Source organism: Drosophila navojoa, chromosome X (genome assembly GCF_054131105.1).
Source record: "Drosophila navojoa isolate 15081-1374.11 chromosome X, UAZ_NAV_1.0, whole genome shotgun sequence".
In the NCBI taxonomy this organism is placed as follows: Eukaryota; Metazoa; Arthropoda; class Insecta; order Diptera; family Drosophilidae; genus Drosophila; species Drosophila navojoa.
In genome coordinates this window covers 1402722-1425761 of record NC_142895.1, presented here as the reverse complement: position 1 = coordinate 1425761, position 23040 = coordinate 1402722, and the positions used below count along the sequence as shown (strand labels likewise).

At 47.8% G+C, this 23040-nt stretch overlaps 6 protein-coding genes across 6 annotated transcripts; 3 read left to right on the top strand and 3 right to left on the bottom strand.

Annotated features, from left to right (window-relative positions):
- The first annotated feature begins 39 nt into the window (after window positions 1-39).
- Window positions 40-1781, top strand: LOC108655613 (uncharacterized). Its single transcript, XM_030388770.2, has 2 exons — window positions 40-501; window positions 561-1781. The coding sequence occupies exons 1-2, from the start codon at window positions 397-399 to the stop codon at window positions 1326-1328; spliced, it is 873 nt and encodes a 290-aa protein (XP_030244630.1). The 5' UTR covers window positions 40-396; the 3' UTR covers window positions 1329-1781.
- Window positions 1628-2594, bottom strand: ND-18 (NADH:ubiquinone oxidoreductase subunit 18). The gene is made up of 3 exons (XM_018109533.3): window positions 2399-2594; window positions 2028-2327; window positions 1628-1922 (listed from the first exon to the last, which is right to left on the bottom strand). Exons 1-3 carry the CDS (start codon window positions 2446-2448, stop codon window positions 1742-1744), a joined length of 531 nt encoding a protein of 176 aa, XP_017965022.1. The 5' UTR covers window positions 2449-2594; the 3' UTR covers window positions 1628-1741.
- A 510-nt stretch (window positions 2595-3104) lies between these two features.
- pcm (5'-3' exoribonuclease pacman) lies at window positions 3105-12671 on the top strand. The gene is made up of 12 exons (XM_089264934.1): window positions 3105-3375; window positions 3479-4579; window positions 5437-5748; window positions 6389-6853; window positions 6936-7204; window positions 7276-7595; window positions 8527-9420; window positions 9489-10327; window positions 10389-11048; window positions 11133-11282; window positions 11823-11885; window positions 11951-12671. Exons 1-12 carry the CDS (start codon window positions 3301-3303, stop codon window positions 12020-12022), a joined length of 5220 nt encoding a protein of 1739 aa, XP_089121060.1. The 5' UTR covers window positions 3105-3300; the 3' UTR covers window positions 12023-12671.
- Window positions 12672-12734: 63 nt separating this feature from the next.
- LOC108657341 (putative ATP-dependent RNA helicase DHX34) lies at window positions 12735-17037 on the bottom strand. The gene is made up of 7 exons (XM_018109920.3): window positions 16316-17037; window positions 15677-16213; window positions 15250-15620; window positions 14992-15189; window positions 14001-14914; window positions 13704-13936; window positions 12735-13651 (listed from the first exon to the last, which is right to left on the bottom strand). The coding sequence occupies exons 1-7, from the start codon at window positions 16887-16889 to the stop codon at window positions 13074-13076; spliced, it is 3405 nt and encodes a 1134-aa protein (XP_017965409.1). The 5' UTR covers window positions 16890-17037; the 3' UTR covers window positions 12735-13073.
- Window positions 17038-17054: 17 nt separating this feature from the next.
- Window positions 17055-17596, bottom strand: mRpS14 (mitochondrial ribosomal protein S14). Its single transcript, XM_018109926.3, has 2 exons — window positions 17449-17596; window positions 17055-17390 (listed from the first exon to the last, which is right to left on the bottom strand). The coding sequence occupies exons 1-2, from the start codon at window positions 17509-17511 to the stop codon at window positions 17067-17069; spliced, it is 387 nt and encodes a 128-aa protein (XP_017965415.1). The 5' UTR covers window positions 17512-17596; the 3' UTR covers window positions 17055-17066.
- Window positions 17597-17697: 101 nt separating this feature from the next.
- Window positions 17698-22543, top strand: Naa15-16 (N-alpha-acetyltransferase 15/16). Its single transcript, XM_018109925.3, has 7 exons — window positions 17698-17909; window positions 18284-18412; window positions 18936-19424; window positions 19518-20305; window positions 20357-20784; window positions 20865-21520; window positions 21581-22543. The coding sequence occupies exons 2-7, from the start codon at window positions 18356-18358 to the stop codon at window positions 21842-21844; spliced, it is 2682 nt and encodes an 893-aa protein (XP_017965414.1). The 5' UTR covers window positions 17698-17909; window positions 18284-18355; the 3' UTR covers window positions 21845-22543.
- Window positions 22544-23040: the final 497 nt, after the last annotated feature.

Below are 23040 nucleotides of genomic sequence, written 5' to 3'. Positions count from 1 at the left end.
TACATACAGAAAATTCAATTTCGGTGAAACACCGAGTAGTCCTCATTATGATCATCTCCATCACCGTTTATTCACTGTGACTTTGATGCGATAACTAATGTCAAAAGGCAACATGCCGGTTAGAAACAATGGCAATCCAGAACTTACCCGTATTTCCAGATATGAACGATCAACGGTTGCTAAACTTTACAAACTAAATCGAATTTCAACTAATTCAACTAGAAAATTGCACAGTTATGCTGTTCACTTTTTAAAAGCAATTGGGCTTGCTCTAGACCGTTGTTTGGAATTTGGCAGTGTGACCTTGCTATTTATAGCGCATTAATGTCAAAGTGCGCTCTTCAGCAAGCCGGCTGTAAATAATTCTTATTGCAAATTTCACAAATTGAAATTGAAATGTCCACTAGTCAGGAGGCACTGCGTGATTATGTAGCCAAGAGCAGAGCGCAACTGCAGCAGCTATTGCAACGGCTCAATTGGACGGAGGAAGGCGTGCAGAAGGTAAGTAGTGGAAGAAAGCTTCATCAGCTGAAGCGAAACTGATTTGTTTGCTTATTTAGTTGCATCGTTCGGTGTCCCAACCAGACGAAGTCGTCGTCGAACAGCTGCCACCAAGTTGCTGCTCTTCAGCAGAGCACAGCGTACAGTTAAATGCAGCAGTGCTGCAGCAACTGTTGCCAGGCAAACGGCTCGCCCCAGTTGATTCTTTCGCGGATTTGCAATTGAACTATAGCTCCGAAGAGAAGCTGATCCTCTACGAGCACGTGCTCAGCTGCACGCCACGACAGCGGCTCAGTTTCGAGCAGCAGGCGGATTTCGCTGAGCTTGTGGCAGAGACAAAAAGAGCGCACAAGAGAGCGAGAAGGCATCGCAAGAGCAAGATGACATTGTTGGAGGAGATGCAGCAGCTCGTGCACCTCCAAATGCAGGCTCTAAAGCAGCAGCAGCAGCAGCGTGTATCTGACAAAGATCACAGCGAATGGAGAAAGCCGGAGAAACGAGATGGCAGACGAAAGAGCAGAAGCAGGAGTAGGAGTAGGAGTAGAAAGATGAAAAAAAGCCGTAAGAGCAGGAGTAGAAGTAATCATAGAACCAGTCACAATCCCAGTAAGAGCAGCAGCAGTCGAAAGAGCAGCGGAAACTCGAGCAATCAGACCCACAGGAGCAGCCGCACCCCAGACAGAAGACGTGGGCGAAGTCGAAGTCGAAGTCCGAGTCGGAGACACAGTACAAATAAAAATCCGAAATACAGCCGAAGACATAGTCCAAGTTCCAGCAAGCGAGAAAGGAGTCGAAGTAGTCACAGGCGTGACCCAATCTCATGTTGAAGAGGCAATCAAATGAACTTGCAGCAATCGAGGAGCGCACAGGATTGCGGCCACTTCCCTGTGGAATCATTAGATCAATCCGAGTTCAAGGCTTTATAGAACATTGTGTGGAGGCGTGATCCGAGGGGGAAATGCCGAAATCAGACGGAAATGAAGCAGCAATGATGAAACTGAGAAGCAATCCTAGTCGAGGAGTCCGAATGGAAGCAGCGGCACAAGACGCAAAGGGGCTACAGTGCTAAAGAAGCAACAGCGACCCAGCCTCTATCGGGCTACAAACGCAATATTTGACATTGGGATTTGACTTGTTAATAGTTTTAATAGCAATTAAATTATAATAAAGCGCCATTGTTCTCTGCTAACCGGAACTGGAGCAAGTGCATCGCATGCGTTTGCGTGTGGATGGCGTTGCTTCACTTGGTGGAGACGCGTGTGCGCTTATTCCATGAGAAATTGATGCCATAGTTCTTGACGCGCTCCTTCTTGGGCTTCAGATCGCCGTCGACGAACCAGCGCCAGCCGTTGCGCTCGCAATATGTGATGGCCTCCTCCTTGGAGCCGAACTTCACATTCAGATTGGACAATGGGTCGCCACTGAAATGAGTGCGAGCGAGATAGATAGAAGGGATAGGGACAGAGAGAGAGAGGAGGGATTTAATCAGACGGGAGCCGCTGGAAAGAATTTCACATTTCGCTTACGTTGATGCCCAGCCCATGAGAGGATTTTCCCAGCGCTCGCGATTATCAAACTCGATTTGCCATGTATTTATGTTATCCGTTCCACTCTGCATCGCATTTTTGGGTGGGATATGAATACGAACGCGGCGCTCTTTCAGCTGCTCCTCGGGCACGCCGGATATGGGGCCGAGATTGACTTCAACGGGCACGGTTATTTTGCCACTCAGTTTATTGCGTTGGTCCAGTTCTTCGGGACGTGCGAGGGCAGTGCTCGGGTCAAGTGGACCGCCGTCCTGCGAGGAGGCCCAGCGGCGTGCCGTGCTGTCAAATAGAAAAATAAGATTCAACCTTCCGAAGGAACTCAACTTTGATGGAGATGGCTTTGCACTTACAACTGCATTGTGGGCGCTGTGCGTGCCAACGCCTGACGGATTAACGACATTTTTATTTGTTTTCCTTTTCACACAATCTCGAGCTATCAACGGCAAATCACAATAGAAATTACGTAAAATTTTGGAACACAAACGTTTTCTTGTTGTTTTTGTCTTTGACAGCTGTTTCGTTGGCTGGGTGACAACAGACTGAGTGATATGTAACGCAAGGGTATATCGATTGTTATAGAGAATGGATGTTCAACTCGAAAGAAACCTCTGTTTTTTTTTTTATTGACAGTTATTAAAAGTTCAATTCATACGCAGTCCTCTTAATATATATTTCCAATTCAGAAACAATAATTATCTGTACATCTAGATATTCCGTTGCGATCTATCGGATTGATTGAAGTACATCACTAGCTACGATCAGCGGACAGTTGTTCCATGGGTGCTTTCATAACTGTAACTTTTGGTATTTATTGTTGGTATTTTGAAAGTAAGTAATGTCATAGAAATAAACGAGTATACAAGCTTTCTTTTCGTTATACCAAAAACGAATATTAGTACTTGTTAAGTCTTAAATCAACAGATATGACAGATATAATTTAATATCATCTATCGTTTTTATGAGTAACATAAACACATTTAAAACTACGATCAATTAACAGCTGTTTTTTGTGTCATTTTTATGCTGTTTTTTATGGAGGCACAGTATTTTTGTTAGTATTTGGTAAACGAAAATGGGCATTTAGGCACATATAGACTGCAGTCACGCTGCATACAAACAAGTCGAAATTTTCTGTGCAGCACCAGACAGCAAAGAACGCGATTTGTTGTCATTGTTATTGCAAAAGACGTGGCGAGGACGCAATTAATATCGCTATACGACTCCGACAACGGTCTGAAATACATCCGCCAAGATGGGTGTACCCAAGTTTTTTCGTTATATCAGCGAACGATATCCTTGCCTCAGTGAATTGGCGCGTGAGCATAGTGTAAGTATATACACAAATATATACATACACATATACATATGTATATGTAACTATGTGTAGGATAACAAAGGGAAGTCAACTGCAACCCCATTCTCTTGTTTAGATTCCTGAGTTCGACAATCTCTACCTGGACATGAACGGGATTGTCCATAACTGCTCGCACCCGGATGATAGTAATATCCACTTCCATTTGGAGGAGGCGCAGATCTTTCAGGACATTTACAACTACATCGACAAGCTCTTCTATTTGATCAAGCCGCAAAAGTTGTTTTTCCTGGCCGTAGATGGCGTCGCACCACGTGCCAAAATGAACCAGCAGCGCAGCAGGCGCTTTCGCTCGGCCCGCGAGGCGGAGCAATTGGAGGCGAAGGCGCGACAGCGTGGCGAGAAGCGCGAGCACGAACGATTCGACAGCAACTGCATTACGCCGGGCACAGAGTTCATGGTGCGATTGCAGGCCGGCCTGCGCTGCTTTCTGCGCACGAAAATCTCGCAGGATCCCCTCTGGCAGAAATGTCGGGTCATACTCAGCGGCCAGGAGACACCCGGCGAGGGAGAGCACAAGATAATGGACTACATACGCTACATGAAGGCTCAGCCCAACTTCGACCCCAACACGCGTCACTGCCTCTATGGCCTGGATGCCGATTTGATCATCCTTGGTCTCTGCACCCACGAGCTGCATTTCGTTGTGCTGCGCGAGGAGGTGAAGTTTGGCCGAAACGTGAAGCGTACCTCAGTAGAGGAGACGCGTTTTTTCTTGCTCCATCTGGGCCTGTTGCGCGAATATCTGGAACTAGAGTTCCACGAGCTGTCGACCCCAGAGCAGAAGCTCGATGTTGCCCAACTGATCGATGACTGGGTCCTGATGGGCTTCATGGTGGGCAATGATTTCATACCGCACTTGCCCTGCCTGCACATCTCGTCGAACGCCCTGCCCTTGCTCTACAAAACGTACATCCGCATCTACAAGCAACTGGGCGGAAATATCAATGAGCATGGGAAACTGAATTTGGATCGATTGCAGCAGTTCCTGCACGCTCTGAGCGAGGTGGAGCTGCAGCTCTTCGAGGAGCACAGCGACGATCTCAAATACATGAATGCCAAGACGGAGGCGTTCGACGTGGACATTGACGACATCAAGAATGACAGCGGCGAGAGCTTCAATGAGGATCTGGCTGCGCTCATCGATGAGAGCATGAAGGTAATTCAAATATTCTCAATTAATTTCCCTTTAAAAAATATCCCATATTATGTTCTCCTCACACGAGGGTAATTCAAGTATGCCATCTTAATTTCCTTTTACATGAATTGAATGTAAACTATCCCATATTAATATCCAATTACATAAAGGGAAATCAAAGAGCCCATATTAATTTCCCTTTTTCGCATGACATATTTCCGCTCACATGAGGATGAATCAAAAGCCCTTTGACATGTTAAAAATACCTTATTATTTATGCGACCTTGACTATTTCCATACTTCGCATCTCGGATTCCGTTACTTAGTACATCATTTTCAAAACAAATTTCCCATGATATTTAGCTTTAACAGTGCAACTGCAAGTAAACCGAATCATTGTCCCTGCTCAATTCGATTGGATGCAGCAGGAAAACAATTTCGAGCAGCATTTCCCTTTTCAATTGCCAATTGCCCCTTTTTCGATTTCAGCTGAGCGAACGCATTGTCCAAGTGCTTATGCAGTACGTGCGAGCGAGCGAGAGCGCAAGTCTTTTGCATTTCATTGAAATATGCAAGGGAGCTTTCAGCTTTTGCAAATTCCTCTGTGTTTGTGTGTGTGTGTGCGCGCCTGTTGAAATAGATTTCGAGTTAAGCTTTTGCTTTCACATTGGCCGCTCGCCCGGGCAATGTGCGCGAAAGAGCGAACAGCATTCATGTTTCGTTTGCTCTGCATTGGCTGTTAGCGAATGCAGACTTCCAATTGGAATCCACTTCAGCAACAATTGGAATCAACTCCAGCAGAATTGAAAGCCAATAGGAAGTGACATTGAATTGCAGAAGCCTTCGCCTACCAACGCTTTCCCATTTTCCATTTTCAGCTGTACGAGGATGACGACGACGATGTGGATCCCGACGACGAGCAGGCAGTGCTGCGCAGCGAATTTCAGAACTACAAGCGCAACTATTACCGAAATAAGTTCAAGAACGAAATGCATGAGGATCTGATTGCCGAGCTGAGCTATCATTATATCAGTGCCCTGCAATGGGTACTCGATTATTACTACCGGGGCGTTCAGAGTTGGGACTGGTATTATCCCTTTCACTATGCCCCGTTCATCAGCGATTTGAACAACATTAAGAATACCAAAGTGAATTTTAAGATGGGCAAACCCTTTTTGCCCTTCCAACAGGTAATTCCAAACGCTAAGCTCTATGACAATAAAGAGTCGAATTTGATCGATACAATTATATGGCTGATATATAGACAATCTAATCATGGCAATCCCAAGGCTTACACATTTACAATTGGAATTTTGAAAGCTGTCTAGATATAGAGTCAATCACTATGCTGGTTAGGAAATCTTATAAACACTCTTTGAGGTTTGTGGGGTATACGTAATACAGACTAGCTAGCCCATACTGTACTTTTAGATAAGCTCATTTTACACTAGATAAGCTGGTTATGTGTTAGTATGTGTCACTTACATGTTCAGTACTTACAGGGTATACAGTTGACTCTCAGCTGCTTCTTCAACTAGAAATGATATCAATATTTGCCTACAGCTTTTACAGGATATTTTCTGTGAATTTCATATAACTTACAGGGTATGCAGTCATCTTAGCCGAGCAACTGATAGCCCATATGTATTAGATAGGATTGTCAAGAAAATATGCTCCACTTACGTGGTTCAGTATTTACAGGGTATACAATAGTCTCTCAGCTCCTTCAGCTAGAGATGACCATCAATGGGAATATGACTCAGCCTATGCATATATGTAGTTTTCAGCCTTTACAGGGTATTCCTCACTGATCATTTCTATCGTTCACAGCTGCTGGCTGTGCTGCCAGCGGCCAGCGTCAATCTCCTGCCAATGGCGTATCATGACCTGATGCTGAAGCCGAACAGTCCGCTGGCCGAGTTTTATCCCACGGAATTCGAAAGTGATCTGAATGGCAAGAAGCACGACTGGGAGGCCGTGGTGCTGATACCCTTCATCGAGGAGAAGCGCCTGCTGAGCGCCATGGCCGACTGTGAGCCGCAGCTGAGTGTCGAGGAGCGCGAGAGGAATCGCCATGGGCCGATGTACCAGTACGATTACAACGCAAAGTCCCAGGGTCCAATGAAGGGCCTGGCGCCACTCAAATCCCTGCAGAACGTCTTCTGCACGGAGCAGGCCCGTTGGTCCGATGAAATCGCCCTCGATTTGCCAAAGACTGTGTGCGTGGAGCTGGCCAATGCGGCCCGCCACGTCTTCTTTCCAGGCTTTCCTACCATGAAGCATTTGGAATTCGATGTAAGCTGGAATTGTGGAAATAGAATTACTTTTACTTACCTTCTCTCTCTCCCCGTGCCTCTCTCTGGACGCTCGCCTGCAGTTTGAGTTGCGCCACGACCGCGTCAAGGTCTTCGAGCAGCCGAGCCGCAACCAAAGCATGGTCCTGCTGCCACGCCAGCGCGAAGCCCAGGACTCGCTCCAGTCGGTGGCGGCCCAGCACCTGGGACAGGTGGTGTACATTGGCTGGCCGCACTTGATCAAGGCCAAGGTGGAGAGCGTCGCGTCGCGCGACAAAAAGGTGGATCGCGACGGCATGCGCTCGAATGAGCCGCGACGCTTCGACTCGGACTGCAAGTCGCTCGAGGAACAGTTGAGTTATTGCCTCCAAGCCGCACGCCCGTCAGCTTCTAATCTCACCTTTGCCACTTTCCTCCTTAAAGCTTCACCGGCCGCATGGCCATCAAGTTTCCCAACTACGATGTGCTCATCTATATACGCACCTACACCGGCAGCTCGGTGGAGTTCGGCCAGCGCGGCAGCGTCTACATGAAGGACTCGTGGAGCAGTGTCCTAACGGCGTACCCGGCGCAGGGCGTGGTCTCCGACATCAAGGTGCGCGACAACATGCACGCACATTTCAACAAAATCGAACAGCTCTTCCCGACGGGCAGCACGGTCTTCTTCATTGGCAGTCCGTATGCGGGCAGCGAGGGCACCGTGCTGGATCCAATGCTCGTCTACAGCTGTGGCCGTGTGCAGGGTATGTTAAAAGCTCTTACTAACACCTTCAATGCAAATCATTTGACTAACTTACATTGTTTGCAAAAAACAACGTGCCACGTGCCACACATTGCAACCTATTGCAATGTGCTTGCCGGGCTACTCAGATTTCGTCCTCCATTTTGATCGTTGGCCCGGCATAGGCCAACCGCGTGCGACAGAGCGAGACAAACAGTGTAGCCTCACTCCATTGGCTGCCTGCGCATTGCCGCCCGCTCAAAGGTTGTCAAGTGCACAGTGTGACGTCACAGCCGTAGGCTGTTGAGTAAATTTGCATAAACTAAGCCGAACAATGTTGATCGACACTAAAAATATGATTAATATTAGGAATTCCATCTAATCTCCCATCTGCTTCAGTAGCGATTGCAGTGATTTAATGGGAATTTGCAATCTAATTACTTTGCGCATTGACATTCGCAATTAGCGCACGCAATTCGTATGTGTGTAGGTGCGTATTTGCATACGCATGTGTATGGGTGCAGGCATTCACTGGAAGAGCTTAGACTAGAGTCTGTCTCCTTCCGTCGCACGTGTTTGCTATGAGCCCGCTCGCTCGCTCATCTAATTCCAAGCTAGACCAAGAAGAAGAAATGGCAGTGACAATGACACTTCCTGCAGGTAGATACAGTGTTTGTCTCTTTCGCTCTGCCATGTGCCGAGATGAAGTTCGAGCGATTAAATATGGTGGACTCAGAAGATTCTCGACCGTTCAAGAGTCAACGACAAATTGGATTTGAGTTTTCAAAACTAAGTGATTTTCTTTGAATATACAAAAAAAAGAAAAAGAAAAAAAAAATGAATTCTTCTAACAAAGGCTTTATCAGTAGGTGTCACCCTGGCCAGTCGTTGCATGCTGATCCGACTGCTTTTCAGAAAACTAATAAATTTGTGTTCGTTTTGCGATTTTACAGTTAACATCCGCGTGGGCCCCGAGCCGGAGTTGATGCCCGCACGTCTCCTGCAGGAGGAGCGGGATCGCGACTTCATGAACGCGTACAAGGTGTGCCGCGAGCTGAATTTGAACAGCAAATGCCTGGGGCGTCTCACGGGCACCGTCTGGGTGGTGCTCGGTCCGCGCCGTGAGAAAATGGAGAACGTGGCCAAGCACAACATTGGGCTGCAGCTGAAGTATCCCCGCTTGAACGAGGAGCGCGCCGGCTACTGCCGCCGCATCAACAACCAGTGGTTCTATTCCTCGCTGGCCGTCGAACTCATACATTCCTATATTGAGAACTTTCCGGCCGTGGTCGAGTACTTCTCGAGCAGCGGCGATCGCGGTGAGTTCGTCTACGAGGGGGACATCTTTCCCAACGCGATTGGCCAGCATCTCATCGAGAACGTGGCCAACTGGGTGCGCCAGCAGCCGCACATGAAGGTGGACCGCATCACTTGCGGCTCGCGCACCGTTTGCAAGGAGACCGTCGAGCTGCTGATAAAGGCTGTCGATGAGCTGCGCATGCTGCCCGTCAAGAATGTCAAGCTGCAGGTGAAGCCGCACCTGCTGGTCAAGCCGAACGTCACGCTGGCCGACGTCTACCGCAAGCCGGGCGCCGTGCGCCTCTTCGACCGTGTCGTGGTGGTGCGCACCATCTACATGGTGCCCGTGGGCATCACCGCCACCGTCATCGGCATACACCCGGTCTCTGACCCGAATCCCGTGCGCCTGGAGTGCCTGAACGCAGTGGAGACGTTCTGCGAGCTGCTCTTCGATCGCCCGGTGACCAACTGCGGCGACATACACGGCATAGCTGACGAGCGCATCTACAAGGTGCCGGAGAGCGCCTTGATCATCATCAGCTCGCTCGGTGAGCCCCGAAGCAGCCCGAGAACCAAGTAGCATTGGCTAATTCTCTCTCTCTGCTCCTTCTTTCAGAAAACAACGAGATGTATCAGCCCAAGCAGCAGGCAACAATGGCAGCCTCGTCGCCCCTCCAGACCCGCACGGACGCCATGCGCCGCGACTGGCGCGACCAGCAGAAGCAGCAGCCGCGCTTTGTCACGGCCGCGAGCAGCAAGTACAATGCGATCACGATGAATACGCGCATCGCCGACGAGTTCTATTGGCCCAGCGATGCGCCAGCCACGAGCTCCGCCTCGACTTCGGCTCAAGCAGCAGCCACAGCAGCCACAGCAGCCGCAGCAGCCGCAGCAGCAGATCAAGAGGCAGCTTCCAGCCAGAAGAATCAGATGCACTTGCAGAACTGGCGCAGCTCGAGCAAGCCGACGTTGCCGTTGCGCGCCAATCAGCTCGAGCAGCAGCAGCAACTGCAGCAAAAACAACAGCAGAAGCAGCAGCAGCCGCAGAAGCAGCAGCAGCCGCAGAAGCAGCAGCAGCCGCAGAAGCAGCAGCAGCAGCAGCATTCGCGCAGCCAAGGCGGCTCGGCCTCGCCCACTGATCAAACTCAGGCGTTGAAGCTGCTGTTGGGCCTGAAGCCATCGTCGCAGCAAAAGCAGGAGCTGCAGCAACAGCAGCAGCAGCAACAACAGCAGCAGAAACTGCAGCAACAACAACAGCAGCAGAAACTGCAGCAGCAACAACAACAACAGAAGCAGCAACTGCAGCTGCAACAGCAACAGTTGCAGCTGGTATATCAAATACAATCCCAGCTGGGTAAACAGGCCCAGCCAATGCATGTTCCGTCCACTTCGCAGCCGCAGTCGCAGCCGCAGTCGCAGTCTCTGCCACAGGCACCGCTGCCTAGTCAAATGCCTGTAAGATATATTATTTAATGCGTATAGCTACGATACGAATGTAACTCTTTGTCTGTTGCAGAAATTGCCACAGCCGCCGCTGTACTGGCAGCGCGATGCTCAAAAGCATCAGGCCAAGAGGCAATCGGATATGATGGCCAATCAGCAGAGGGATTTGGCAACGGCCTCGGACTTGATGAGCTCACAGCTGGTCAAGCCGCAGCCACAGCAGGCAGGGCAGGCAGGGCAGGCGACGCAGCTGCAGCAGCTGCAACATTTGCAGCAATTCGCCAATGCAGCTATCAAAACGCTTCTGCCAACGCCCCAGCTGGCTCCACCGCAGCCGCAGCAGCAGCAACCACCGACAGCTTCGTCAGCTTACGTGCCAAAGTCCAATGGCAGCGCCTATCACAAGAGCTATGCTCACTACAACAATGGCAACAACTTCAACAACTTTAACAGCTATAACAACTATAGCGGCGGCTACACCGCCAACAACAACAACGGCTCAACCTTCTTTGCCAATAACAGCATGAGCAACCCCAGCAACTACAACAACTACAACAGCTACAACGGCAACAACGGCAACAACAATCGTCAGTGGGATGGCAGCTTCTTTGGCCAACGTCGTCGCATCTCGATCAAAGACTTTGTGCCCATCCAGGCCTATCGCCCCAAGAAAACTCAGCGCCCGGCTGACGGGGAGGCTGCAGCTGCTCCAGCTCAAGCCGAGCAGGCATTGGTAAGATGAAACAACCGAGTTGATTGATTGACTGAACAAATTCTCTATACTGTATTTATACCCATTGATGTCAATCGCTTGCAGGATAAATGCGCAAAGGCCAACAAGAGCGCCGCTCTCGATGATCCGCCGAAGGAGAACACCGCAGCCAATTCGCAGCCAACTATAACAGTTGCAGTGGATCCAACTGGAGACGAGGCCAGCTCGGAGCTAATGAGAACCCTGAAGATAAACGTAAGTATTTCAAAATAATCCAGCAAGCAATTAACGAGGGGGAGAATTGCACTGCTTTGTAGTTGTAGACAGAAGAAAGACGAGAAGGGATGATAAAGGAGGCTGAGCTTTCAGATTACGTGTAGTTTATAATGGGGTAGAGAGAGAGAGGAGAGATAGAGGGACAGAAACAGAGACAGAAACAGTTGGGGAGAGACACAGAGACTGAAGCAGAGAGAGACAGAAACAAGGACAGAGAGAGAGGAAACGAGAGAGACATAAAGAGCTAGGGAGAGACACAGATACTGAAACAGGTAGAGAAATAGAGAGAGAGAGCAACAAAGCAGGTAGAGTGTGAGGTAGCTAGGGAAAATAAATGCATCCATGTGGAAAATAGATTAAAACAATAATAGATATTCTCAGAGCTCAGAAATTTGTTTACAATTTTTGCAATTTTTCATAATAAAATAATTCAGTTAATGACAAAAAGGGAATTGTGTAGAGTAAGCAATATTAATATCACCAAATAACATCTATCTATCTCTCTCTAACTCTTTGTAGCCTTCAGGTGCTGGAGCCAGTGGAGGGGGCGCTGCCAACGAAGAGGAGCCCGTAGTCCCAAAGGTAATACACACGCATACATATACATATGCTCTATATAAATAGTGATACTCATATATATTCGACAGCCAAAGGTGGTTCGTAAGCCGCGCATTCCGCGCATCGGAGCCAAATTCGATCTGGAATACATCATGCCCTAAACAGGACTCGTACGTGACAGGAATAAGACTAAATGAAGAATCCTCAAAGTATACTCTTATAAGAGCTATATTTCTCGTTTAGGTTTTATTTTTCAACTATATAATCCTAGATTCTACATTTTTAACCTTTTTATTTTTCTAACCTTTTTTTTTTCATCTTTTTTAATGTTTGTGGAGCGGCGATGGCTCCTTTCGACTGCTATGAATAGACATTAGTATTATATATAGAGCGCTGTGTTTGTATAGTTATATATATATCATTATATATATATATATATGTATATGTCTATATATATATATATATATTTGTGTATATATCACATCACAAATTCCTGAGCTCATGCATGGAAAAAAAACCGTAGGAAATGAAAAATGAAAACGAAAACTGAAATTGAAATAAACACAAATTTGTTACTGAAAACAAAACATAAATGTTAGAGAATATACTATAATTTAAGAGTGTGAACCCCTCCAACAAAAGACAACTCCAAAGAGCAAGAGGGAGGGAGAGAGAGAGCTAGATAAAGTGATCTTTCCTCAAGAAAAAAGAGTTTTATGCAAATTCCCTAGAATTTAAGATTCTGTACGTGAGTAATAAAGGGAAAGGTTTGTTTTATCAATCAGTAATTGATTAAATATTTATTTATTTTATTTTTTAAAATATTTTTTAGGATAAATTTTAGAAATTTAAGAGACAGATAGACAACAGCGTATGTGTACCTAAAAAAAACTCATTAAATCTCGAAAATGACATGCTTGAATTGTATTATTTTTCCATTTGCAGAAACTATTCATTTATTAGCAACAATTAATTAAGGTGCACCAATATGCGGGGCTGCACTGTAAGCGGCTGCAGCTCAATTTGTGTCTTAGCTAACTTGACTAACTAGACATGCACACATTAGAGCAGAAGTGAATGGTTTGTGTCTTAGCTAAGAGTTTCTTTTAGCGTCACACAGCATTGAAAATGAATTGCGTGCTCGCTTGTCTGAATTGGTTTGTGTCTCGGCTGCACAGTCAGCTTTACACTGCTGTCCTGTGCTATTAGGTCTCACTTTTTCTTCGTGCAGCTGACACGATGACGCAGTATATCGACCTTTGATAGTTTTAGATGGCGTCCACAGCTCTCACAATAATGATCGCTGCCACTGCGTGAGCTGCTCGTGGGCGCCACAGTCGCTTCCCGATCGTTGGATACACGTGCTCGCTGTTGTGCCTTGCACTGTGGGCGATGCAGCAGCTGATCCAACACATCAAACTGCTCCAGCTCATAGTCACAGCGAGGACACTGCCAGGGCTGGGCTTGAAGGGCCGTCTCCATGGCCAGCGTCCAGGGCAGCTCGGCCAGGCAGCCATAGACCACATGCTCGGAGACGTTGAGGCCGCCCTTCTCCTCGTTCACGCTGAGCGGAAAGTCGGCGGCGAAAGGGTTCGATGTGAGGGAAGCGAGTCGATAGGTTGGAGGCGAGCGTGTGTAGAGCGTCTTCTGGTCGGCAGGCAGCAGCCGCTTAATGCTGTACGCAACATCCAGACTCATAAAGTCCAGCAGATCAGACCACAGCGAATCGCTGCGTACGGGGAGAGGCGCAGCAGCGACGGAGCTCGAATCCTTACTGCTGTTGTTGAGCTCTGCAAGAGAATCAATTGATTTAGTTGCATGAGAGAGACTTGAGCTACGCACCGTTGAGCTTATCGTAGAGGCGACTGCTCCAGCGTCTCCGCAGCTCGATGGCCTTGCTCAGTAGCTGCAGTCCGCTGCCCGGCTGTGGGAAGTCCAAGCCCAGCCAGCCATCGCAGACGATGCGCGAGAGGCCCACATTTGTGTCGATGGCGTAGCCAAAGAGCAGCAACGTCTGAGCTGCCGGCAAACGGATGCAGTTCATCAAATATGGCTTCGCTGTTTCCAACAAAGATCTGGGTGGACGAATAGAGAATGATTATTACCAGACTTGACTAGGAGATATGTAGCTTCTCTTACTGATAGCAGAGCAGCTGGTGGCGCTCGCTAAGCGGCTGCTTGGGCGTGTAGTAGAAGGGCTTCTCCTGCAGATCGCTCTCTGCGAGCTTGAGCAGCTCGAAGTCCTTGGCAAAGTGCGAGTTTGGGTGCAGCGAGAGAAACGGCTTGAGTTGCGTGTGGAAGAACTGCTGGCTGGCGCCCTTGCAGTAGTTGAACTCGTCCGCAATGGCCAGCTGTGGATAGAAGCCGCTCACCAGGAGCAGCTTCAGCAGCACGACGTCCCGATGGCTGCTCAAGTGGGCGGAGCGTGCGAGCAGCGTTAGCTGGCGATGATCATGCCGCAGCCGGAAGTCCACGTCGCGCATGTCCTCGCCCAGCTCCTCTTCGTCTTGCTGCTCCGCCTCATGGAACTGGCGCTTGAGCAACTTGCGCTGCCTGGGCTGCTCGTAGCGCTGGCGCCGCTTCAACGCCTTCAGCTGGCGCAGCTCGCCATGACGACGCGCACGCTCCTTGCTGTCCAGCTGCTCATTCTTGGGCGTGGCCATGCGACAGCTCTCGAGTATGCGCTGGAACTGCTGGCGCAGCTTGCACAGCTCGTAGAAGCGCTGCTCCTCGATGCCCAGCTTCTGGCACCACTTCCTGGTGCTCTCCCTGGACAACTTCAGCTGCAGCCACTCGTGGAAGGCGCGCATCAGCGTGAACAGGTCGCCCTGATCCGACTCGTACTGCTGGCGCTCGCGTTCGCAGCGCTGATCGGTGAAGGCGCGCGTCGTCAGCGGATTCTGCACGCTCAGCATGGCGGCCAGGGTGAGCAGCTGCTCGAGCTCGGGAAACACACAGCCCATGAGCAGCATCTTGCCAATCGACAGCTCCACGGGCAAGTGGGCCAGCGAGCTGCCCAGCGGCGTGATCTTCTCCTCCACGCTCAAAGCGCACTGAGAAAGAGAGAGAGAGGGAGGGAGAGAGAGGAGTGAGAGCTTGCCTTTCAATGGCTAATCAGCTTTCATCTTACATGCTGCTTGAGTGAGAGAATCGTTTGCTCAATGCGCTCCGCGTCGGGCGCCTCTATGAAGGGAAAGGCGCGCACATCCGGCAAGCCCATGGAGACCATTTGCAGCAGCATTGTGTCCAACGGCACGCGATAGATCTCTGGCAAGGGGTATGCCTCAAAGGCATCGAATTGCTGCTGTGTGTAGAGCCTGAAGCAGACCTGAAAGAGACGGCAATAGTCAGCAAGTGGCATGGGGCATGCGAAGCTGCAGTTACTAACGCCTGGGCCTGTGCGTCCAGCGCGACCTTTGCGCTGCTCCGCTGAGGACTTGGATACCCAAAACTCCTTGAGCCGCTGTCCCTTGCAGCTGGCGTCGTAGCTCATCTCTTTGACCTTGCCCGAGTCGATGACGAAGCGAACGCCGTCGACTGTCAGCGACGTCTCAGCTATGTTCGTCGAGACGATGCACTTGCGCATGCCGTCGGGCGCATAGTCAAAGACCTTATCCTGCTCCGCCAGCGCCAAGCCACTGTGCAGTGGCAGCAGCAGCCAGTGGGTCTGCTCCTTGGCATATTCCCGGACTGCATCGCAAACGACATCGATTTCATTGACGCCGCTGACAAAGATCAACACATCGCCTCGTTCAGTGGCTGCAAGGGGAAGACCCTTTAGAATTGTACTGGTCATAGGTATGGGATCCTCTTACTTGGATATTGCTGGTCAATGAGGCTGAGCACTTGGATAAACGGCGCCGGGTCGAGTCGCGAGCTCTTCTCCCGCTTGCTGCCAGCTGTGGCTTGCCCCGCCTTTAGCTCCAGCGCTGGAGGCGGCATATACTTCAGCTTGATGGGAAACAGGCGACCTGGCACTTGCAGCAAGCGTGCGCCCTCCTCCTTGAAGTAGCCATGGAAGAGCTCAACGTTGATCGTTGCCGACATCAGAATCAACTTCAATTGCGGCTTGGCGCGCAGCAAACACTTCGTGACGCCCAGCAGAAAGTCGCCAAAGAGATTGCGTTCGTGTATCTCATCGAGTATGAGCACATCGTACTGCTCCAAATTCTCCGCCATTGCCAGCTGCCTCAGGAGCAAGCCCTCGGTTATGAACAGAATATGCGTGTGCTGAGTTCTGTTTCGCTCGAAGCGTATCTGGAAGCCGACTTTGCTGCCATAGTCGTCCAGCAGCTCGTGGGCTACTCTCTTCGAAAGCGAGACGCAGGCCAAGCGACGTGGCTGAGTGCAAGCTGCAGAGTAAATGGGAAAAATGATTGAGATTTGGTGCTTTAAGAGAATATATATCGAGTAGAGGTCTGCTAACAGAGCTATATAGCTCTGGCTGGACTTGCCTATGCTGCGATAGCCAAATTCGTAAAGATACTGTGGCACTTGCGTGGACTTTCCACAGCCCGTGTCGCCGGCTACGATAAGCACACGGCTCTCCTCTAGCGAGGCACGCAAATCCTGCTTGAAGCGGGCGATGGGTAGCGCTTTTTGAGCTTCCCTAAGTTTCTTAATGCGATTAAATTTCTCCTTCTGCTTGAAGTCCAAGTAGATGAGCACCAGCTGCTGGAATTGTGCTTGTAGTTCGTCACCCTCGCAGTCTTTGACCTGCTCCTCGTCCAGTTGCAGGGGCAGGTGCTTGCTCTTATGATAGGGCTGCAGTTGCTTATGCTCCGAATCATTGAGCAGGGAGGGTAACACCGACTGCCCCATGTTACGCAGCATAGACTCATATTTGTTGACAAACTGCCAGAAATCTGACGCATTTTCCACAAGACTGACCGGATGCCTGGTGCTCTTGGTGAACAGGTGTCTACTTAATGCTGATTTGTGATCCAAAAAGCTAAAGTCCACCAAATTAAGAGGCTGACGCGTGGAATCATGCCGCTTTCTGCTTGTTTTGCCTGATCTGTAGCTCATTTTCAGAAGTAAACAAATAGTGATGGTAAATCGCTATCGATGAGCGGCAATAGTTTCTATCGAAATTCAGGCCAACAGCTGTGAAGGCTATTCAAATGCACTTGATTTTGTTTCTATTTGACTTTTTTTTTTATTTGTCTAGCTTTAAACAGGGCTCAATAAAAGTATATCTAAATGTTACCACATGGCACGCTGCACACCAGACAGCTTATTATAATCGGCCAGGTGTCGCCACACAATGCGGCTAAGTCGATATTTATGGACTACGCCGCGCGGCCGTGACGTAAGTGCGCAACGTTCTCGCACGCGAACCAGTGAGGAGTCCCTTGGAAATGCGGCGATCTCAGCATCCGCCACCTCGCGGAGCTCAGCGGGCAATATATCATTCTTCCGTAGCGAGTTTACACGCAAGCGGTCCTTGGCATGTTCGCTGACACATTTGCGACGTTTGACATCGCGTATCATACGCCAGTCGGCATATTTAGTGCGCACTTGCTGCAACTGGGGGAGAGACAAACTTGAATGTATATAATTTATTTGCATATATGTTACGACTTACGCCACATCCAGCGATTTGAACGCTTTGGCTAACGAAGCTACCGAGCTTAGCCAAGGAGTTCATGTTATTTACTTCACAAGTGTTTTAAACGACTCACAAGTTGCTTATATCGATATAAACAATCTATCGATAATGTATTCTGCATTGACAGCTGTTGTTCTTAAATATTGTTTGAATGTCAATTTTTTGTGAGAAAATTTAGTATGAATTTTATTAAACTTTCGTTCTAAATGAAGCAAAATAATGTGTGTGTCTCTGTTAATGGTTTAGATATATATACTGGCAATATCATACAAACTCATTACATTCATTTTAAGTAATAAATCATACGTTTTATATAACACAACTGGGAAGCCCGCTCTTGCTGCTTCTTCTTGCCATTGGAGGGTGTTGCACAGCTGTGATTCTTATGCCTCTGCAAAACGGCACAAGCCAATAAAAATCCATAAACTAATTTAAATGTGAGTATATTATCATCATTATTTTATAAAATCGTGAATTATGAGAATCATTCACACGGCGCTTGCACAAAATAAACTCAGGTGCAAAATATAATAAATCGAATCGCCAACATGTGCCATTCGAATCGATGCGCAAACACATGCTATGCATGTGTATATTGCGTTGATGTTTGCTGTCTCACCGTCAAGACGAAATTTTGCTCGTGGTCGCGGTGTATTTTACACAGAATTTTATAAATATATATTTTTAAACGCCGTGCGTGTGTGTAATTTTTTTTTTGTTCATGTGCCTTGGCGAAAAGGAAATTAATTATACACACGCTGAATTATCGCTTCAACAATAATAGAATACCTCTTTACCTTTAATAAAATAGCGAAACGGAAGCATTTTTAATCCGGTGCAAAAGTAGCAGCTGAAGAAGAAGCAGCACAGCAAAACGTCGAAGATGCCTTCCAGCGATCCACTGCCGCCCAAAGAGGCTGCACTCTTCCGTAAATTACTGGTAAGTGCAGTATATATGTATACATATTTCTGCACATGTATGCATATGTATTGGAGCATACATATGTACATGTATACGCTGTTAAGTCGCCGGCTACAATTCCAACTGCGGCTCCCATACAAGACCCATACACACACATACACACTCACACATATGCGCGCACGCACACACACAGTTTATCATGTGCTTTTTCGTTGCGCCTATTTTTGGTATTACAAAGAAAAAACAAAACCAATAAGAGCAAAACTGATTAGAAACATTACCCATTGGATTTGTTAGTTTGTAATCAGTGTAGTTGGACAGTGCTGCCACTGCCAAAAAATTCTAACTGGATTTTGTATGCATTGTTTTGGCACGTAGCTCATCGCATAACCTCAAAAAGTGGGGCGGGCTTTTGAAAACGGCTGAATACTAAGCCAAAGTATGATAAGTTCTAGATGTAAATGCTATTCCATGTTACTTTAGGTATATCTGTATCTGCACTTTATTTAATTACATTGGTATCTGCCCACCTGTCATGCAGAAATGCTACGAAATGAAGCAGTACAAAAATGGCCTCAAACTGGCCAAGCAAATCCTATCAAATCCGAAGTTCACGGAACATGGCGAAACGCTGGCCATGAAGGGCTTAACACTGAACGGACTCGGGCGCCGAGAGGAGGCGTATAAGTACGTCCGTATGGGCCTGAGGAACGATTTGCGCTCTCACGTCTGCTGGCATGTCTACGGTCTGCTGCAGCGGAGCGACAAAAAGTATGACGAGGCAATCAAATGCTACCGCAATGCCCTCAAATGGGAGAAGGATAACTTGCAAATATTGAAAGATCTGTCGTTGCTGCAAATACAAATGCGAGACTTGGAGGGCTACAAGGAGACGCGTCACCATCTGTTCACGTTGCGGCCATCGCAGCACGCCTCATGGACTGGCTTCGCTATGAGCTATCATCTGCTGGGCGAGCATATGATGGCGAATAATATACTCGAGACGTTTAGCCAGTCGCAGACATCAATTGTAAGTGTGAGAATAGTTGAACTATATATTGTTGCTAATCTGTGCATCTCTCTCGCTCTCTCGCTCGCTGTTGATCTGTTTCCCTTCATTTAGGAGGCCCACGATTACCGACAGTCGGAGCTGTTGCTCTATCAGAATCAGATACTCATCGAAGCGCACCAGTTGCAGCAGGCGCTCGATCATTTGCTTAAGTTTGAGCCACAGATTGTGGACAAGTTGGCTGTGCGGGAAACTCTCGGCGATTTGTATATTAAACTGAAGCAGGAGGACAAAGCGGTGCCCATATATGAGTCACTGATCCAGCGCAATCCGGAGAATGTTCTCTACTACAAACAATATATGATGGCCCGACGCGTCAGCTCTCCAAGCGATATTGTGGCTGTCTATCGCGAATTTCAACAACAATATCCACGCGCGCTCTGTCCACGTCGCCTGCCCTTAGACATTGCCAGCGGCGAAGAGTTTCGGGTCGTGGCCGATGAATACTTGCGACGGGGCCTTCGAAAGGGTATTCCTCCACTGTTTGTCAACGTGCGTTCGCTGCACCAGCAGCCGGAAAAGGCGAACATCATCGAGTCGCTAACACTGCAATATTTTGAGAATTTAACGCGTTCCGGTCACTTTTCACGGGAAGATGCCGATGCTGGTATGCCGGTCGAGCCGGCCTCTGCTTTGGTCTGGACCGCATTGTTTCTGGCTCAGCACTATGATTATATGCGCGACACGAACCGGGCATTGGAATATATCAATGTCGCAATCGATCATACACCAACGCTGATTGAGCTGCTTATCACGAAAGGACGGATTTTTAAGCATGCCGGCGATGCTGTGGAGGCCTACGTGTGGCTCGAAGAGGCCCAGAGCATGGACACGGCCGATCGGTAGACTATACATATTATTATTGTGCACCTATCTAATATTCTCACTTGCAGCTACATCAACTCCAAGTGCGCCAAGTATATGCTGCGCGCCAACATGATTACCGAGGCCGAGGAGATCTGTGCGAAGTTCACCCGTGAAGGCGTCTCGGCCATGGACAATTTGAACGAGATGCAATGCATGTGGTTCCAGACGGAGTGTGCCTTGGCCTTCCAGCGCATGGGTCGGTGGGGCGAGGCACTTAAGAAATGCCACGAAGTGGATCGTCATTTTGCCGAGATCATTGAGGATCAGTTTGATTTTCATACCTATTGCATGCGCAAGATGACATTGCGCGCTTACGTTGGACTATTGCGATTGGAGGATGTCCTACGGCGTCATCCATTCTACTTTAAGGCGGCCAAATGTGGGATTGAGGTCTATATGCGGCTCTACGATAAGCCACTCAAGTCGGAGACAACCATTGAGGAAATTGATATCGGTGCGGCAGGAATATCCGTCACAGAATATATATGCATTTATATGAATCTATCAATCATTGCTAACTGTGATCCTTTGCAGAGAACCTACCGCCATCGGAGCTGAAGAAGCTGCGCAGTAAACAGCGCAAGGCCAAGAAGAAAGCCGAATTGGAGAGCGCGCAGGCTGCCCAGGCGCAGGTGAAACGCGAACAGCATCAGAAATCGAAACAGCAGGCCAATCAGGAAACCGATCCGGATGCACCGCAACTAGACGAGCTAATCCCCGAGAAACTGGAGCGCACCGACGAGCCGTTGGAGAAGGCAATTGAGTTCTTAAAGCCGCTGCAGCAGTTTGCCAAAGAGCGAATCGAAACGCATTTATTGGCCTTCGAGGTGTACTATCGAAAGAATAAGCTGCTCCTCATGCTGCAATCGATACTGCGTGCGCGTGCTGTCGATCCGGAGCATCCCGTTCTGCACAGCTGTATCATCCGATTTATGAAGGCGCTGGCCAATGCCAAGAAATTGGAGCCATTCAATGAGCATGTGCAGCAAGTGCTGGACAAGGCGACCAAAGAACTGATAGGCACCAAGACGCCACAGCAGTTGAATGACGAATTCATTGCCAAGCATCATGCTACTTCCATATTGCATTTATATGAGGGCGCACGCGGTCTCTACGAGCTGGATCCTAGCAAAAAGCAGAAAGCCATTAAACTGATCACCAGCTTCAATCTGAGCAAGATGCGATTAGAGGTAAATTTGGAATATATGTAACTGTATATATCAAGTACTATATCTGTGTGTGATTTGCAGGAGGCCGTTCAGGTTTACACGGCGTTGCGGGATGGCGATATCTTTGGGGAGTGCGAAAAAGAGGCGGATGAGTATAAGTTGTTGTGCCAGCAACGTTTCCAATATGCGCGCATCTTTCGCAACATTGAGGAGCTGGAGGCGCAGCTCCAGGAGAAGGAGGCAGCCAAGCTGCGTGCCGAGGAGGAGCAGCAGCAGCTCAATCATCTCGATACAAATGAGATGTCTGTAGCGTCGACGCCAGCGTCCATTGCAGCAGCATCTTAGAAGCTATGTTGCGGCAACAGCGACAGCAGCACTATCAATAACAACAATAACAGCAACATCAACAACCACAACAGCTATTGCAACAGCAACTTGAAGTACTCCAATAAGTCCAATTTTATCGACAGCAGCAACAGCAACAGCAACAGCGACAGCAACAGTAAGAGAAGCAGCAACAACAACAATAACAATAAAAGAAAACTATATTAACAAAACAAACAAACAAACAACAAACAGCGCGAGCGAGCGATGCAACTAAATTGTTCAGTTAACTAGAATTGCGGGGGTCTACGACGAGATGCTTGAATCGGTTTTATTTTTCGTTTTAAACACACACACACAAACACACATATATATATATACGCATACACAGTCACGCATTGGAATGTGCTATGTGTAAGCGAGCTAAGTTTAAACGACATAAATACATACATACACCTGGGCACACACATACACACACACACACACGCATACATATTACTTTATGTATACTTAATAATGCAGAAGATGCTGAGGCGGCAGCAACCCAAGGTGGCAACGTAAAAAGCTTAAATAAATGAACAATAATAATAATAATAATAATAATTATAATAATAATAGCAAGAGCAACCAGCAACGAAATGAGTGAAGGCAACAGCAAAACAACTAACGAAAATTGTTATAGAACTTTTTACACTTTATAAATCATAAATTTTGACCGTTTTTCTCTTTTACTTTTACTTTGAACAAAACCAAAAAGGAAACGCAACGAAAAAGAAAGAGAAGAGGAGAGCGAGAGAGAGAGAGAGAGAGAGAAGTCCGAATATATATGTATGCCTATAACAAATTGATTGTTCAGTTTTAGCTATATATTTAGCATAGATATAGTTAAGAACCAAATGTAGCCTAACTTAATTTTTATACAAATCGAGCTTTATTTGAGTTTATTTTGCTAGATGTTATCTATGTGTGTGTTGCTATATGATATATGCCAAAGCTTAATGTGATTTGCTATAGATTATATGGCATCGATAACAGTTGATTGAGCTATAGAGAAACATTTGAATGGCTTGCGCTATGAGAAAACCTCAACTGATTTTGTTTTGAAACTGAGTTCGTTCTTAAATGCATTTGTTGGTGATGTTTCTCTGACAATCTATAAATCTATATCTATGTATATCATCTATAAATATATGTAAATGGGTGTCTGGCTAGATAGC

Bases quoted from the DNA above. Each gene is read 5' to 3' on its own strand.
- LOC108655613 (XM_030388770.2), top strand. From the start codon at position 397: ATGTCCACTAGTCAGGAGGCACTGCGTGATTATGTAGCCAAGAGCAGA. The intron at 502-560 runs GTAAGTAGTGGA...TTGCTTATTTAG, and splicing joins CGGAGGAAGGCGTGCAGAAG to TTGCATCGTTCGGTGTCCCA.
- ND-18 (XM_018109533.3), bottom strand. From the start codon at position 2,448: ATGTCGTTAATCCGTCAGGCGTTGGCACGCACAGCGCCCACAATGCAG. The intron at 2,328-2,398 runs GTAAGTGCAAAG...TCTATTTGACAG, and splicing joins ACAGCGCCCACAATGCAGTT to CACGGCACGCCGCTGGGCCT. The intron at 1,923-2,027 runs GTAAGCGAAATG...CACTCATTTCAG, and splicing joins CTCATGGGCTGGGCATCAAC to TGGCGACCCATTGTCCAATC.
- pcm (XM_089264934.1), top strand. From the start codon at position 3,301: ATGGGTGTACCCAAGTTTTTTCGTTATATCAGCGAACGATATCCTTGC. The intron at 3,376-3,478 runs GTAAGTATATAC...TCTCTTGTTTAG, and splicing joins AATTGGCGCGTGAGCATAGT to ATTCCTGAGTTCGACAATCT. The intron at 6,854-6,935 runs GTAAGCTGGAAT...GCTCGCCTGCAG, and splicing joins TGAAGCATTTGGAATTCGAT to TTTGAGTTGCGCCACGACCG.
- LOC108657341 (XM_018109920.3), bottom strand. From the start codon at position 16,889: ATGAGCTACAGATCAGGCAAAACAAGCAGAAAGCGGCATGATTCCACG. The intron at 15,621-15,676 runs GTAAGAGGATCC...TTCCCCTTGCAG, and splicing joins CATTGACCAGCAATATCCAA to CCACTGAACGAGGCGATGTG. The intron at 13,652-13,703 runs GTGCGTAGCTCA...ATTCTCTTGCAG, and splicing joins CCTCTACGATAAGCTCAACG to AGCTCAACAACAGCAGTAAG.
- mRpS14 (XM_018109926.3), bottom strand. From the start codon at position 17,511: ATGAACTCCTTGGCTAAGCTCGGTAGCTTCGTTAGCCAAAGCGTTCAA. The intron at 17,391-17,448 runs GTAAGTCGTAAC...TCTCTCCCCCAG, and splicing joins TTCAAATCGCTGGATGTGGC to TTGCAGCAAGTGCGCACTAA.
- Naa15-16 (XM_018109925.3), top strand. From the start codon at position 18,356: ATGCCTTCCAGCGATCCACTGCCGCCCAAAGAGGCTGCACTCTTCCGT. The intron at 18,413-18,935 runs GTAAGTGCAGTA...CCTGTCATGCAG, and splicing joins CACTCTTCCGTAAATTACTG to AAATGCTACGAAATGAAGCA. The intron at 20,306-20,356 runs GTAGACTATACA...TCTCACTTGCAG, and splicing joins AGCATGGACACGGCCGATCG to CTACATCAACTCCAAGTGCG.